At 34.6% G+C, this 19,455-nt stretch overlaps 1 protein-coding gene across 1 annotated transcript in view; it reads left to right on the forward strand.

Annotated features, from left to right (window-relative positions):
• The window catches only part of LOC140165955 (uncharacterized), a 351,538-nt gene that overhangs the window by 290,028 nt on the left and 42,055 nt on the right, over positions 1–19,455 (forward strand). Inside the window, 1 exon segment of the mRNA XM_072189295.1 lies at positions 18,247–18,397. Coding sequence (XP_072045396.1) covers positions 18,247–18,397 — 151 coding nt within the window.

The raw sequence follows: 19,455 nt of genomic DNA on the forward strand, positions 1-19,455 counted from the left end.
GAGCAAAAGCTAGGGTGAATTACTCTAAAATTTGTAAGGAGCAGCTGCTTACAAATAACATCAAAAGCTAGGGTGCATTAAATATAAGTTTAGCAAAAGCTGACAAATATGAAACAATGGCTGCCGAACCTTCAGAAATACATCAAATTAAGAAAATATGCAGAAAAAGCAGAGGAATTACTCCCATTCACTATCATTGACGCTATATAGGCTAAAATACCCACCTACTCATAAACCATGCCATATTTAGCACTAACGCTAATGCTTTTGAAACACATTGTAATTAGGCAAATTGTAACATGCAATGACTGGATCTCAAAAGAGATTCCTGGCCATCTTTGAATTAATGGCAACAAATTCGCAATTGTGGCTGCTCAACCACTGACTTTAAAGATTTGTGTTTACTGAACAACAAACATACTGCTTATGTTAAAATGCACAGAAAGGAACCAGCAGAACGGTTGGTCCTCTTTTGAAACACTAAAACTCAATTTAAGACATGATGTGCCAATCAACTTTTCTTTTTCCAGCACATAAAATCATTACATGTACTACTCATAGAAGTACATGTAACTAATCAAAGAACAGTTGCTGATTATTTTTAAAACCAATATTACGGTAATCAATATTATCAACCCATTTCGATAATGAAATAAATATTTCAGCTTAACAATATGTGTACTAAAAATATACTGTACTGTTTACCAAGTCTCACAGACATTAACATGTACATGTACATCATTCCCAATTTAAAACACATACAAAATCCAATATGCACAAATAAAATAATACATGTACTTCTCATGGGAGAAGCACATGTATACAGTCTATGAAAGGTTGTAGACTAATATTATATCAGAATTTCAAAATCTTTAAATGATTTTCAGCTTAATTATACCATATGTACACGATTTGTAGTTGTACTAAAAACTCAATCACTTACATGATCCCCCCCCCCCCATTGATCCACTTTCCTCATGGCAGATTGATGATTAACTTAGTGGAGTAAAAGTATCATTTTAATTGTACATTTTTCGCTTAATATTCTAAGCTGTCTATATTACATGCATGAACAGTACCAACAAGTTTGATTTTTTAGCTTGGATTTATACCTTTACAAATGTATTTCAAATTACCTTCCCCCAGAGCAATAGTCCACCACTTCAAAGCTTTCCTCAACCTTACTTTCCTATTTAGGGAGTGGTGGGTGGGAAAATAAATTTCTCGATCCGAATTTGATGAAAGCTGAATGTGATATGAACCAAAAGCAAACCCGCATCAACATTAGGTCTACTCCCATTGGTTCCTGGCTAGCCATAACGGGCCTTTACGATTGGGCGTGGTATGATGCACTCGTAAACCATAACAACAATAACCTCACGGTTCAAAACACAATGACCTTACATCAACAGTCATTACGGAAGCAACCATTTCTCTGCATGGGTAAACTGGTTTCTTACAGACAAGCTTTCAGAAACGTTATTACCCATAGACACGAGAAATGAATATGAGACGCACCACTTAATTTGCCACACCTATCAGCATCAAACCGAATCAAGAATTTATTTTAAGCTTAATATTTCTACATAAACAAACAACGATAAGCATTATCAATTGCATAAGTATATAAAGGTTCCAGCAAGCCACATACATGTAAACAAACATTAAGGCAAACATAATTCTTTTGGATGAGGTATCTAAAAGTAATAATTATGCGCAAAAGCTAGGGTGTGAATTACTCTAAAATTTTGTAAGAGAATAGCTTCATACAAAAACAAAGCAATTAAAGTTGCAAGAGCAAAAGCTAGGGTGTGAATTACTCTAAAATTTTGTAAGAGAATAGCTTCCTACAAAAACAAAAAGCAATTAAAGTTGCAAGAGCAAAAGCTAGGGTGTGAATTACTCTAAAATTTTGTAAGAGAATAGCTTCATACAAAAACAAAGCAAATAAAGTTGCAAGAGCAAAAGCTAGGGTGAATTACTCTAAAAATTTGTAAGGGAGCAGCTGCTTACAAATAACATCAAAAGCTAGGGTGCATTAAATATAAGTTTAGCAAAAGCTGACAAATATGAAACAATGGCTGCGAACCTTCAGAAATACATCAAATTAAGAAAATATGCAGAAAAAGCAGAGGAATTACTCCCAACGAGTTACTAGTCATGACATGCTAGGAACTCGCCCAACCCTCCCTCCCCTCCTCCCCCGTTTGTGTTTGTTAAATTTTCCCAAAACTAAGGCCATTTTTGACTCTGGAACTCATTTGCTAGCCCTGATCAATGGATTACGACTTAATTACAATTCTATATTATTACACCTTTCCCTTTAACCGATATTGTAATCCTTCTTCATAATGAAACACAACTTTCACGAAAAATTCATGACTGGATAGTACATGTATTAACTATTTTGATTTGTGAAATCTTTATCATGTTCATTGAGGACTTTACACAACTTTCACGAAAATTTATGACTGGATAGTACATGTATTAACTATTTTGATTTGTGAAATCTTTATCATGTTCGTTGAGGACTTGTTACTTCAATGGCTAGCACTCATAAAGTGACATTTTTATCACCTGCTTTAATACAGAAAATTGACAAATAATGTGATATTTACAAATTTATATAAACTCATCAAATAATAAATGGGAAAGAAAATAACTATATTTCAAGTACCGTATATAATTGATATAAATCTTCATGTATATAATTACATGCAAACATGATCCTAAGAATGATTACAATTCCACAGTACAAGTAATGATGCTTGTTTTGAATTGAATCAAATGGTGGTAACTATTTTAACTACCATACCCGATCATTCCACATTCTGAGGAAACAAATAATTTAAGATGAATGGTCCTAACCTGGACCCTGCCGAATCTTTATTGATGAATTAGATGGCTAATACTGCTTTCCAAGTAGGCCCTCGTGCATAACATGAGATAATTTTTTCCAAGATTTATCCAGAAAATTTACAAAATAACCTGATACATTGTATTTATATAAAATCATATTAATAACTGGCCAAGAAAAGAAGAAAATAACTCTATTTCAAGTAAATCTATAAATAAATGTATACCAGCATAAGTACATTATGTATATAGTGATGCTTGTCTAATGTCTTGTTTACACAATTCTTGAGCCTGACCACTTCTATGATAATAGTATAATATTTTCATCTGCTTCTCCTTGTTCAGTTCGGCAATCGGCAATTCTGCAAATCAGCGGCATCGGGTATTTTGCGCAGTAGAAAATCAATTTTTAGCAGTTCAATCTTTAACCGTAATGATTATTTATTATAACGTACAATCCATAAACAAACCGCTGTAATTAGAAACGTTGGTGTTTGTAGATAGACTATGACTTCATCCCAAATTGATAGTACTGGTAGATGACGGATGATGGAACCAATTGTTGTAAGTTTGACACAAGCTCTCTTTTGACTAGGAGAGCAAGAACGACAGTGTCCTGCTTCATCGTTTAATAATAATAATATCGATAGTAAGTATTTGGTAATGTTAACATTGGTCTTTTATTCCTGCACACCTACTCATTCTGCCTTTTCTTCTTCCACTGCTGCTGCATTAATGCCCATTCAGAAAATATCAATATTTAATTGTCTTCCAATATCATATAATATTCTGAATATGTGCGTATTTGAGCTAATTCTGAATGCATGCATTTTATGGCTGCATCTTTCCAGTCCTGGACATCCAATTATGATTCAAGTTCCAGCGTTTCTCGTACCCCCATCCTTTAGCATCTCAGCCCAATCTGCAATTCAAAAATACAAAGAAGAGAACTAATTGTGCCAATAAAACCCTTACTGTACGAATGAGCAAACAGTATGGCCCTATTCTTTTCACTGCATGATTGTGCCTTGCAATTGGAATAGGACTTAATTATTATATTTGTCCTTTGACCCCAATACTCCATCGAAATTGAGATTTTTGTACCCACTGAAACTTTAACGCCCGAGATATAAAAAAAAAGAAATTGATACTGAAACGTAATCCGATGTATAATACGGTATACCCAAAGTGTATCCATAAATACTCTCACTATGGGCCGCCTATATCTAGGCCCCTAATTTTTATTTGCTTCTCATAATTGTCCAACTGCACCTGGGCCAAACGTCTCAATTTATAGAGACTTGCATGTGTATTCTGTAATAGCCTTAATTTATCATAATGTAAAAAACGGATCCTGTAAAAACAAAACAAATAATATATCCAAATGACAATATTATGAATAATTCACAATGTTATGACTACTGATCAACCAACACCTAACCAGAAGAGCACCTTTGGCTTGACTGATAGCCATACCTCACCCGACAGGTAGACTCTGCTTGCTAATTAAAGACTCGTTTGAAATAAAATTAAAGATCTAAAGCATTTAGTTTTATACTGAAATGAATAACATTGAATAGCCACTGTTGTACTCACTGGCCCGTGGGAGGAAAGTACATGCATCAATGATCAACAACTACCAATCTTTATTTATTCCCTGCAACTACGATGACTCGAAATTAATTTCAATGAGATCTAATCAAATATCAATATTCCTGACCCGATAACATGACACCAAGTAAATTAGTCATTAATTTTAAATTCAATATAATTATGACAGAGCGCCACAAAAACAAGATGTTTTAGCTTGTTGATCATCAAAAGACCAATCCACCGTATCTAAAATGCATGCAAATTGAATAATTGCTGATACTTAACTTATAAAGCAATGAAATTCTATTCTAAATTTTATTTTATTAACTAATTTATTTATTTATTTAACCCAATCCTCCCTACATTATGCTAGGTGAATTTAAATTTGCCATCAAACTGCATCATTTTGTATATCAAATTAAAGCCCAAGAGTAAACAAAGCCAAAACTGAAAACCATTTTTTCATAGCACTTTCCGTAGCAAAGTTACATCTTGTCAAAGATTGACTTGAAATCATCAAAAAGTTTCAGCTAGCAAAATTCCCCAAAACGGCATTTCGGGGTGTTTCTTAGTCTCATTATGATAGCATTTTTTCCATATCCCTCTAAAATTCCGTGTGCGGGTGACTTATCACCATAAAAAATCATATATTTGGGTCAAGTGAAGTATAGAAAACATATTTATGTAGGTTTCTTTCTTCGGGCACTTGTTTTAAATTTCTATGTAAAAATGCATTGACATTGTCGGCGAATTTGACTGACTAGCAAATGTGTTAACTAAGGTTGCCTATTTTAAATATAGTAATTAAATTAAAACTTCTCACCGAATGACTCGTCAATTCTGGAGTTGTACAATGTATTTGCATCGCAAACTGCGACCCGTCTGGGCCCACCATGTACCATAGCCGTCGTTGCGATGCCACGCCCACTTTATGAATTGAATACATTGTCCCTGTACTGGTGCCGCTGTTACCATGGTTTCAAAGTCATACATCTTCAACCTCCGTGCGCTGATGATTTGTTTTGACTGATCAGTATCTCACAGCATTGCACAGATTAGATTGTTTACCTCGCCTCAATCACAATCGGCGATGATCCATTGTATATCAACAAGTTCACAACAGCACGAAATATCATTCGTTGTACCCTTAGCCCTCGCACAGGCGTCGAAGATTCTTTATCAGCCGATTTTTTAATAATTACTAGTCCATATCTTCCAAAAGTACATGCATTTTTGGTAGATTTTCTGCACTTCTGTGTGAAGTTCGAGAAATGGTTTTTCCCCGGTACTTTCTTAACTCCAATTTCACTGCGCATGTCCAATGACATTAATGATGCCATTTCATTCATAAAATTTATTAGTTCCCGCGCCACGTTGCTATTGCCTTTCTCATCTGATTGCCAGAGTTCAAGCATATAAATCGCCGTCTTCGCAGCCTCGAAAGTATTTCATAAAGCCGATTTTTGAATTATTACTGGTCCATATCCTCCAAAAGTATGTGCATTTTTCGTAGATTTTTTGCACATGAATTTCAAGATATTATTTTTTCTTCCTCAAATTTTCATAGCGCATGTCCGCATGTCCAATGACCTTGACGATGCCATTTCATTCATAAAAATTGTTGCGTGAAAATCAAAACCTCGATTGCAACTTGTGTTTATGCAGAATCAGATTTTTGATAAATGTTTTGTTTCCCGCGCCATGTAGCTATTACCTGTGTCCTCTGATTTCCATAGTCCCGGCATATAAATTGCCGTCTTCGCGAGAATGTCCCGAAAATACAGCTACAATAATCCATGATTTGTTTATAGTTATACATGATTAAATGACGTCGCAAATCTGGTATCTTCGTAACTTGCTCTGTTAGTTTTTTCTACTTCCTCTTGCGGCCTTCTCCATCACGAACGATGCATGATGAAAAATTACCCCAATCTCCGGCAATATTTGAAGGATAAACCTGTCATAATTATTTGTCCCGGTTATTGTAGAAGATATCGCCATACGCAATGAATGCCAATGATACGATGCACCAAAGTTAATTGACAATTGGCCCATGAATAATTTAGTAAGCTTAAGTAGAAATATCGGAAAAATAAATTTCTCGATCCGAATTTGATGAAAGCTGAATGTGATATGAACCAAAAGCAAACCCGCATCAACATTAGGTCTACTCCCATTGGTTCCTGGCTAGGCCATTACGGGCCTTACGATTGGTCGTGGTATGATGCACTCGTAAACCATAACAACAATAACCTCACGGTTCAAAACACAATGACCTTACATCAACAGTCATTACGGAAGCAACCATTTCTCTGCATGGGTAAACTGGTTTCTTACAGACAAGCTTTCAGAAACGTTATTGTACGGATAGTTTTGCATAGTTCAGTTACTCGGGATGTTTCGGAAACGCCTAAAAATATCGCCGTCAAACATATCCATATATCAAGAGATGGCGCTATTTTATGGGTAGGGAATATCGCTGTGCGGGGATGTAACTGGCAGCCAGTTACATCTCCTCTGTCTGTGTCCTGTTAAATGCTAAGTCTATATGGCTCTGGGAATGAACCTTTCATATCGCTAGTATTTAGATCCCTACCCCTGTGAAATATAACAAAAGTATAACAAACCAAACAAACAAAAATGACTTTACTTTGGGCCCTCTCTTCCCTGAAAAAAACATGATGCTACTTACTGACCACTGACATAGCCCTTATCCTGAGATGTAAAAAAGATTGTTCACTAGTCTTCTTCTTTGTCTTTGGGCCTCAAAATGAAACGATCTGGCAGTCATTGACATTGCCACACATCTAACATACTCTGAACAGTATGCCTACTTGTCAATTTTGTTTAATGCATGCTCTTTGCATGATGGACATTTGGCAGCCAATGACATGTGACACATCTAAAATACATTGGACACTATGCCTTGTCAATTTTGTTCAATGCATGCTTCTGGCATGGTGGACATCAGGACATACAATTACAAAAAATTACAAAATTACAAACATTTCCACTTTTTGCAACAATTTTGTGTAAAATTGGTTGATTTTACCCCCTCCCTTCCCCCTGAAATTCACTTTTCCCCTGGAAAATTCCTGGCGCACCCACTGGACAAATGACAATATTGAGATGTATGATGCCAATTGCCACATAAACTTTGTTTCTATACATTACTAATAAGCCTATCCCGTAAATTATTGACAGTTCCTCACTATTCGCCAGCGAAGGGGTTACGTAACTCCCTAGTAACTGGATCATGCCCCTTTTGGTATTAGTAGTACATGCCATAGACTTTGTGTTGCGATCATTTCGATCGTGATGCAGAACTCAAAAGCGTGATCCACAATTAAAGAAATTAATGTTGGCACACTCTGGCATAACTGTAAATCGCTGCCCCTCTCCCCCAATTCAATGTTGATGAAAGCAATTTTGGGAAGGGGAAAGGAGAAGGTTTGTACTTCTCATCAATCAGAGTTATACTAATTTCCCTGAACACTCAGAGCAGCAATGAAGAGTTCCAACATATTTTCAAAGTGTGCCAACTATTTGAATATATGAATACAAAAGCCACCTAAGTCCATACTTTGGCCAAATTGAGTTAAGCATGGGAAATTGTTGCTATACATAGGCCTGTCATATGCATGAAAGAACAACTCAAATTCATTCTCTGTGTCTATTGGGCATGTGAAAAATAGCATGTATGAAAGAATCACCCAATTCCATGATTTGAGTCTTGTAACACATTGATTGAAATCCAGTATGTATAAAAGTCCACTTGTAACACATTCATTGCTAGAGAATGACTTTTGAACAAAAAATGGGTTTAATAAAGGAAAGTGTGTGGTTTATATTACATGGCAGAATGCTTATCAACATTATACATACCAGTGTGCTTTATTTTGTATTATCTTACTAGTGGTAATCTCATTCTAACATTGTTGTCTTTGTATATGATTCAAAAAACCACCTAAGTCCAAAATTTAAAATGAACCCCACGAAGTCCCTGAAATGCTAATCGTCATACCTAATACAGGTTAATCCACTCATTTGCACGTAAAACTTACCATATTGACCAGGTAAATCTAACTGAAGGAATTAAAATGATACACGGGTTTTTCTCTCAAAATAACTTCGCATGGACTTAGGTGGCTTTTGTATTCATGTATTCATTTATTTATTTGATTGCAGTTGACATAGTGATAATCGGATTACACGTAAGGCCAATGGAACTCGATTATTAGTTTCCGATTGGATGTTTGAAAAAAGGATGAGGTCGCTATTTCATTATTCATTATTTGGTCTCTTTTCATTATCCATTATGTCAACAAAATCAATGATTTTATGAACAGCTTTCTCTAAATTTAGGTACCCCACCAGTACCAAAGTATATTTTTATTGTTGATGAAAGACCATTACAAAACAGGCATTAATGCTTTGATCATCATTACAGACATTTTGCAACAATTGAGAAAAGATTTGAATTTGTTTTTATTAAAATGAAAAGAAATTTGCAATATATTCATCTCAGCTCTACCCCTACAACTAAAAAAACTGCTGATTATGATCAGCAGGGGATGTCAGACATTTTGAGAGTTTCAATATTGATTATTTTCATCTCAATTTTCAGATAATTGACTTTTTTTATTAAAATAATGAAAGTTTTGGTCAAATCGAAAAGGTGATGCGGGCGGTCAATAGGAAACTAACAATCGAGTTCCATTAGCCTAACACTTCGCTGGCGAATTGACAAATGACACTACAGAGATGTTATTAATGGTGCTTATTGCAATATTAACTCATTAATAAGTTTATTCCTAAGCCCCATTGCTGACAAATGACAGACACTACTAGATAAGCCTATCCTTAAATCTTGACAGCTCCTCATATGATGTTGATTGCCGTATTAACTCATTTATTTCTTTATAAACTCAACCCAGAAAGTATCGAAACGATTATAGATGGTCAGATATATCAGGAACTGAAATATATAGCAAAAACTTATTTAATGTATATAAAGCCGCAGCTTTCTCCTGCACGTTTTGATATCTCTTTTGTTGCTCTGCGATATCATTTGGTCGAGTTATGTGCGCTTGAGTTGGTTCAAGTCGGATATTGAAAGTTGCACTTAGTTCCTATTCAAGCCAAATGCGTTCGTCGTGTACACACACACACAAAATTAAGACAAAATCAAGACAAAGGACACCGATGTGATCTGTTTACTTAACCATGAACTTTACTTTATTTTACTCCTTCGACTTCCAACTTCAATACTGCTACCCTTTACTTATCTCTGACTTACCTCATGAACTCTTTCTGCTGACATCTCAATACTTGGTGTGCCCACCATCACTGTCTATCACTGCCTGGATTCGTTCACAGTATAGTACAACGCATTTGGCTTGAATAGGAGCTAATTGCAACTTTCAAAATCCTACTTGAAACCACTCATGCGCCCATAACTACACCAAACGATATCGTAGAGCAACAAAAGAGATATGAAAATGCGCAGGAGAAAGCTGCGCTTTATATACATTAAATAAGTTTTTGCTATATATTTCAGTTCCCGATATATCTGACCATCTATAATCGTTTCAATACTTTCTGGGTTGAGTTTATTATCCCTTAAAATTTGGAGGTGCCCCATTGTTGACAAATGACACTGTATCAGAGATGTTAATATCTATGATGCTGATTGCCACATTATAGTAACTTCTATTTGTTTCTTTATATCATTAGCAAGCCTATCCCTTAACTATTGACAGCACCCCCATGTTTATTAATTATGTTATTGGAATTGTTGGACAGAACGATCAGCTAAATATCACTGTACAGCTGTATTTCTGAATAGTCACTAATTGAGATTCATAAGATACAAGGTCAGCGTGGTGAGTCTTCCTTTGATGTGATGCTCTATTTTTTTATACATGTGTGTATCAATTACATAAAGGGGGGATTCTATAATCATAATTCATACAAAGGCCAAATTGCCGACCATGATGCTGGAAGTATGTTGACTTTGGATGTGCTTGTATCTGCTGATGATAATAATATCCCAAATAATCAGTAGAGAAAGATTAAGTTTGTGTGTATGAAAAGTAATAATGTAATAACTGTAATAATTTAATACAATGAAGAGTCCTAAATGTATGCGCTAATAAATTTTCCATTAATTGGTTACAGTATTAAGTGAAATTGTATAAGATCGTGGAAAAATGATTGTTTGGTTAGGATTTCCTGACCAAAAATAATAGCTCAGGAACCCTGACCAAAAGGTTCCCAAGGTCTCTGGGTAAAAAATAAATTGCCACATCTGGCACAACTTCCTATCGATGGAACAAGTGATGCTCAAGTTCCAGGTAGCTTGATTGTTTATCACACAAATTAAATCACTAAAATAAAGTATTTTTGCAACTGACCAACCATGCAATCCAAACCAAACAATAATTTTTCCATGGTGTAAAACAAATAGATTATATATCAGAATCAGGCAAATATATCATTCATGTTTTCAAGAAACCTACTTGTATCTTTTGAATTAGCGCTTTAAATTATGATCCAAACTTTTTTATATTTTTAAGGGGTACAGCATCAGTGATCCCAAGACGTTTCAAATTGTCTTGAAACAATTTTGTTGAGAATATTATACGAAGTGCTCCCCCTTTAAAAAAAGTGTGTGCTATGGCAACATGTCCAAATGAGGTAGACATCAGCAAATGTAATTAAAAATTTGGCGTGGGCTGAATATGTAAGTGTCTGTCTGGTAGTCTTTGTAATCCGGCCAGTAACTTTTCTGTCTGACTGGGCTAGTGTCAACAAATGTTGATACACAACCCTTAAGGGAGCACTTAGTATCTGGTATTACATTTTAAAAATAAATTACTATTTAAGAATTTTGATGTGAGAGAAAGCACCAATTTTGTTACTTCTTTATATTAGAACACAGTGGGTTAAAGCAGAACATTTAGCATAAATGACTATTTGAATAGATTTGTGATTCATATGGGTATGATCGATTGGCGATTTTACTTATTGACTAAGATATAATGTGATGGTATTTGTACTGCTTGAACAGGTAATATGTATGAGCACTTGACCCTGACTGGACAGTTATCAAATGACTGGATGGTATTTGCAAGGTTGTGATGGATTATTATAGATGACTTGAGGTACTGTTGTAGGGTTATTCTACTTATTGCTGGGGCAACCAATTTGTAGGCATTGTTGAACCTGTCTGGATAGTTACTGGCTGGTTGCAAGTTACAAGATGGTCAACCTGAAGGGATCGGATAGCACAGTAGTTTTGTTGGACATGAAAGCACATCGGACACACCAAATTGCATTCTGAATACGAGAAATGTCTTCTGACATCAAATGATTTTGATTTTTGAAATTCTGTGGTGGTAGTTTACATAGAAAGCTAATTTATATTTATGTTGACAGGGCTTTACTAAATTTTTGGCTGTTTGTCACTTCTATCCCAAGATTATCAATAAAATGATACTTACGCCGTCAAATGAAAAGCCGAGCTTGAATTTTTTTTAAAGAAAAGGTCATCTCATTAAGAAGGAAGTTTGTGTCCAAAGCATTTGACTTATCGGCTAAGAACCTGTAGTAATATATTTGCCCATGTGTGTGTGAATAAAGGGAGATGTAGTAATCAATAAAAGTATAGGACTGAATCAGCGAGGTAATTGACCACATGTCCACTTCATGCAAGAGAAGAAAACAAGAAAAAATATGGTCCGAGTTTGGTTGTTGAAGGTGGATGCCGGATGCCATGATAGGCTTAAGTTCAAATTAGCGCATATTTGTATCCCCGTGTGTACAGCAAGCTGTTAGGATCCAATTACACCCAGTGGATCACCAATGCAGATCTGATTACCTATCGAGCAGTGGATTCCAGGATCAGGTTTTCCTGTATTTTGATATTAATTTGACAAAACCAAGATGTGATTTTCAAATTTAAATGAAATCTGATATGGTTTTATGAACTGACCGTTATCTAAAGGCGCTATGGGAATTTAATTCAACAAAAAAAGAACAGTCCTGTAATAATTCTAATGATACAATTTTTGAGTCAGTGTGATTTATTTTGTAAGTCATTACACGCTGAAAGAAAGCAACCTGCTATGGTTCTGATTCATCAGTTACATTGTTTTTGCATTTGAAGGTCAATGCAGAGCAGGTGCATTTTCAAAGGCAAAGGAATGTACATCTTAATTAGGCAAATACATCATAATTTATTTATAGGTTGCATCCGTTTCTGTGTAAGTGCTTAATGAATAAAGAAGGGTCTTTTAAACCATCGACAGAAGAAAGTATAATGATGATGAATTAGTTTTCAATTACTGCCTTCTGACTTACAGGCTTTGCATAGGTAATGTATGTATGAAACATTACTTTAACTCTTAACATAGCAACCATTTTATTTTTTGATTTCTGTAATACATATTTTTGAAATAATTTGCACAATATGCAGCTGTCAAGAGCAGGACAAGAATAGCAAGGAGGAAGTGAGGAGTTCAAACACAAAATATACCATGTGCTGCCTTGTATTATTTTTATCGGTATTGTTATTGATAGTTTGATTTTATATTTTAGTGTACCCGGTATATATTTCTTTTTAAAATTGATTCCACTTTGAATACTGTATTCTATTTATAGTGCCCAACCTATTTAGCCATTACAATAGTATATTTTTACAAAACAATAATTATTAAAAGAATACACAGGGCAGCCTTTATGTATATCTTTCTTATCTTTTTTAAAAATGAAAGTCAAGGGACTATGCTTCACATACCGTATGTAATGGCATTTTTTTTTATTAATTCATACCTTTACTTACGTAAAACAAATTATACCACCCTACTTATTTCCTGGATTGCATGATGCATATTTCATAAAGCCAATTTATGATGAAATGGTGTTGTTTTCATGTAAAATGGGTGTTGTATGCCCTCATATCAATATTTATTCAATATTGAAGTATATTTTTACATTTGAGAAGTACCAAGTAAATGGACATTTGTATGTGTGAGCATACAAGTAGATATTCAAGTGTATAAAAGACATGTGGGTGATATGACTGCAACATTGTACAAATATTTTACAAAGAGTGGAATGTCTTTTGCAGACCTGATCAGTGAAGTTGTATATTTTCAAACTCTCTGCTTTTTCTTCTGAAATTGCATATGCATACTAAAAATAAGATATTAAATAATCTACTGAACATAATTAATATTCTAACATTTCCAAAACTGTCCTTTCTACTGAAGATAAACATTTCATTTACTGATGGAAGTAATATAAGCAATTGAAACACCTAATTGTGCTATCTACTGAAGATAGCATTTTCATTTTCTGTTATTCAACTTGGCATAAAATGCATAGTGTATTATCTATTGAAGGTAGCTACTTCATTTTCTGATAAGTAGTCATTCAATGTGTGAATAAATACATTGTGCTATCTACTGAAGATTAAAATTTCCATGTTCTGTTAATAGTCATTCAACCTGTAAGAAGATACAGAGTGTGCTATCCACTGAAGCTAACAACTTACATATTTTGATGATAGTCGTTCAACTTCTGAATTATGGAGTGTGCTTTCTAAGTACTGAAGATAGCAATTTTGTAAAGTCATTCAACTTGTGAAGAAATTACTGAGTGTGCTAACTTTTGAAGATAACAACTTTCAATTTATGCTGGTTGATGTTCAACTTAATTAAATACAGAGTATGCTATCTACTGAAGATAGGCATTTGTTGTATGGTACGCATTCAACTTGTGAATTAAACACATGCACTATGTGATAATAGTCATTCAACTTGAGACTTAAACAATATTGTGTTAACTACTAAAGATAGCAATTTCATAATAGGCATTCAAACTGTGAATAAGAAAATAGTGTGCTATCTACCAAAGATAACAATTGAATAGGCATTCAATTTGTGAATATATTACAGTGTGCTATCTACTGAAGATTTCAATAACATAAATCATCCCTGCACCTAAGCTTTACCAATAGTACAGTGTAATGAGGGTAGCACGGTTGTTTGATGGGATCATTTATTAGTTTTTCAAACAAAACATCATGTACAACCAAATTTTAGGCTTAAACAGCTAAATGTGATATCATGCTAATGTATACAGATGCTTTGAGTCATTCTGAACTTTGATTTCCCCTCTTTTACAAAATTATTCACTTTTATAGCATTTTTATAGCTTTTTCGGATATAAAATGTTATCTATTAATGACAAAATTGGTGGCGCTATTTAGTTACTGGAAATTACTCTTTCAAGCCTTTAATACAGATAATTCCTTTTATTGTTTGATGAAATATGTTTATAAAATTTCCTTGTTGCTTGTTTCACCTATTCCAGCTGTTTTAATGGCATTATTAAACACCTACCCCTTGCAAATAAACAAATATGATTTAGGATAAATAGCGCCATCTATAGTTTGCATTTAGTTAATAATGAAGCCAATTCTATATACATCAAACAACCGTGGTAGTCTTTTGAATGAAATAAAACTCATTTAATCATGACTTTGTTTACCCTCTTTCATGGATGTTACCCATGAGTTATATTTGGTTTTTAATCATCAAATTTCTGAAATTTGTGAAGTGTTTTATAGCAGTTATGGTAGCCTTATAGCCATGGTCATAATAGAAGCTTGATATGAGCATGTTTATGACATAACTGCAATAATCTATTAGCAACGTGATTTTGTGACAAGTCTAAGGAAAGTTTGATGTCAGCCCATGTCATAATGCTTAGCTGCAATCAGACTTGACTTTTCACAACAACAGTTACTGTAAGACAAGTGCGCTGGTTCGACCTTGAAATAATGCCAGCCCAATACAAGTAGAGGGATTTGTCAGATTAGATCCAACCTGCCCAGAAATGACTTACTGAGCAGACTGAGGAGTATTTACACAGACTGTCCTGGAGGAATAATGATTAAATTTCTCCAAGATTTGGTTTATTTAAGGTTTCTGAGGAATTCAACACTGCATCACCAGTGGGTGGAAGCATGGTGGAAGATTAAGTTTTAGAATTACTATCAGTGGAAATACTTGGGTTTATTGGTAATCATGCTTTGAGATTATATGAGATTGAAATTACCTGTTTCTATTTTTGCATGATGGTCAAAAGATTATAATTTATCATATTTTCCTATCTAAATCATACTTTTACCATACTCAGCTTAGTAATTTTAAGTCTATTTTAGGGCATCTTTTCCTTTTCATCGTGAAGTACACCTGTCTTTGCTTGTTATAAGCTTACCATGCCTTTACTCCACCACATGATGTGAGGTTTAGTATTAGGGTTAGGTTAGAATTTTGGGTTAGAGTTACTGTTAGAGTTAGGGATTATGTAAATCATCACATTGTGTAGCTTTGCTCCAAAGCCGACCTTACATTTGAAGAACTTTTTGGGGTGAGTGGTTTTGACTTCAAGCGAGCCGTTGTTGCTGGCTTTTGGGTAGAATGGGCTAGCATTGGCCTTACTAGAAACTTGCTCGGATTTATTTTACTCAAGGTCACTGGACCGTACCTGTACCTGTAGAGATTATCAGATTAACAACTTTTTGGTAGAACTACTTGTAAAGAAATGTTCTTCTTGCATAACAAGGTCCAACCAAGGGGTGACACTAAATTCACGGTTGTTCTATTAGCAACGCAAAATCTATGAAAAATTCAGCTGGTTTACTAGCTAGAAAGTGAGGCCAGTTATCGATCCGTTATAGCTCGTTATGAATAATTCATGTTCGACCCCTTGGATCATGTTAATTGAGTTTGGCAAATAACAACGTTGTTAGTTTTGCTAACTTTGCCTGTTCAATGAGAGTATAGCGCCTCAATACATCTGGGCGCAAAACAGGCTAAAACGATCCAGTTTAATGAAATGGCGGACGGTATTCCCATCAGGCACCAGTGATATGTTTTTTCAAAGAAAGTCTACTAATTTGATATGAAATGACATTTTGCAATAGCAAAGTCAAAATTAGGACTTGCTGTCAATAATATGAAGGAAATATGTGACAGAGGCAAGGTGAGAAATACAAGTAGTATTTAAGTTATAATAACCTTTGATACCCGACCTGACCTTCCATCATGGCGCCTTATTCGCTTTATGTATTTCTATTATGCTCTCAAGTAAAATAAAATACCAATCTGCTCTGAGCAGACAATGTTACTTGGCTCCCAGCACGAATTATTGATTTTATACGGAAGTAAAGAAATGCACAGTGTATGTGCATGATGTGCAAGCATACTCCAAATATTTACGGTAAATCTGAATAGTGGTCACATGTTAACATATCATGTGTTCGGGAAATCACGTGGCAACATTTTAAGATTTCAGGCTTGTTTACTAGTTAATTAAATCGGCTGTATTCCATAGTGGCGTATAGTGATTTTTGGTCATTTTTTGAAAATTGGCACATATGTCTTTAATGATGTTCTCTTTCATTTTTTCTAAGTCTCATCAGTCATAATTAGCTAATTAATTAGTAATTAATTAATTAAATGTGGCGTATAGTTACAAATTGACATTTTTCAGATTCCATAGTGGCGTATCGACCATACGCCACTTTTTATATACACATTTTATAATTATGAAATATCGGCAAAAATGAAAAACATCGTATGTAATAGTAGCGTACGCGTATCGGACCTATACGCCACTATGGAATACGATGTTTTTCATTTTTGCCATATTTCATAATTATAAAATGTGTATAAAAAGTGGCGTATGGTCGATACGCCACTATGGAATACTTAAAAGGTTAGGGTATTATGCGTTTTGTTCGCTTTTCCATAGTGACGATAGTTTTATTGTCAGTTTGCCAGCAAAAGTATGTATTTATTTCTTTTGAAAATATATAACAATAAAATCTATTTAGTTTACTACAGAAATTTCACATCATTTACAAAATATAATGAATGTCTGATTTACACAACTCGATTTTAAATTGGCATTTCTTCAAACCCGATTTTCTCGAAAAGTTGTTTATTCAAGCGCCCACTATATACGCCACTATGGAATACGGACGACGAATTGCCATTTGTACTCTTTATTATTTATCTTTGTTAATTAACATATATTTTAAATGCTGATAAATCGTGGTTGGCTACCCATGATATCTGTTAAATTCAATGTTTTATGAATATAATTCTACCACGCAGACGGGGGTCACGCAGCAGAATTTCACATCACCTGACTTGGCTACATTTCAAGCTCTGCTCTTCAAATTCATGTAAATTTCAAAGTTTATACATTTAATATATTTAATATGATACTAATTTTTGTCATAACCAACTGGTACACGAAATATACTAGCTTATTACCTATACAGAAAGGTGATTATCAGCCTTCACTCAGCAAATTGACATGCCCGGCATATGCAGCCATTCTCCGTCTGGATAACCTGACTGTCGCCCTCAATACGCCTGGGCGCAAATTTAAATAACAATACGCTATTTACATATCAATGTGGCCTCATGCTAATTAAAGCTGCCCCATCCAGGAATAGCTGCGTAACTGTGATGACATCTAAATATATTTGTCTTTAAAATTTCTGATTTCAGGAAATAAATTTTGATTGAGGAAGTAATTTCCATTTCTGTAATAATGAAATTGATGTAAAAAGTTTTGTTGCAGGAAGTGTTCTTATCAGAAAAAAGAAAAATGGAATAGGACTTTTTTGTTTCAGATCTGCAAGACTTCAACACACATAAAAGAGGACAGTAATCAAGTTTTCCTGTCTTCTTTTTTTCTTCTTTTTTTCAGATTGGTGGTGAGATTGCTCAATACAGGTCAACTGCTACCAGGACATCACTGACCATTAGATCACTGGTCAAATCTGACCATGGTATCTATGAATGCAGAGCTACAAATGAGATAGCTACCATTGTCACCAGCACACAACTTATTGTGGAATGTAAGTATAGCAGGAATGGGTGTGAGATGGGTGTGGCTAATGGTCCTCAGCATACATTACATTTTCGTTCTTAACTTTCTTTCTTCTTTATTTCTTCACCGTTTGATAATTATGTGTCCAGTTCTGTCATTAAAAACTTGACATTGCTTCAGGTCATTAAATTAAGTTACTAAAATTCACTCAATTTCATGATATCTATATTCCTTCAAAAATAATACCAAGGAAGAAGTATGCGCTATAACAAGTACACAATAACATTGTTGATCAGCTTCAATTGACAGCATCGTTTCACAAAACAGTCTAAGCTTGTATTTGTAATTTCTTACAACTAGTCCAAAGATTTCCACTTACTTGCAGACGTTTCGAAAACTGACAGTTTTCTTTATCGATGCTATTGTTGCAATGACGATCTGTGTACAGCTGATGATTTCTGCTGCTTGGCAAACGGAGTTGCCAGTTGATTTTCACTTATCAGATCGTCAAAGACGTGACTCAAGTTGTATTGCCCCAAGTCTAAGCTTGTTTAACCTGGCTACCTATATACCTTGCAATGTTACAGGCATCCTGCGGTATATAACTTCTGGGATGATTTAATAAAAGACCACATATTCAGATAACATCCGAGCTATTTGTAAGCATAGGATTCAACATGTTGGTTTGCCACACCTGCCAACCTGTGCACAGCTAAGCTCTCAAAGTACAACATAGCAACCAGTATCACTTGACACTGTAGGCTGCTACATGACAGGCTCAAATCAATATCTTGTTTTTATCAAGAAATTGTTTTTATTAACTTTCAATCACATCTCTTAAAATACACACCCTTATTGAATATTTTCAATTAATGATATTTTTTCAAAGGTTAACTGATTTCAACTTCAAGAGTGTCAAACAAATAATTTCAAATCTCAAGATTTACAGATCTCAACACCAGAATGTCAAACTTCTTAGTAATTGTAAAGCAAAGTTACTTTACTCCCATTCTTGCTGTATGCTGAAACACAGATATTTACAGGCTCTGTGGTTCTGTCAATACTGCAAAATTTACACTTGCCACA

This window comes from Amphiura filiformis, chromosome 12 (assembly GCF_039555335.1).
Source record: "Amphiura filiformis chromosome 12, Afil_fr2py, whole genome shotgun sequence".
Lineage (NCBI taxonomy): Eukaryota > Metazoa > Echinodermata > Ophiuroidea > Amphilepidida > Amphiuridae > Amphiura > Amphiura filiformis.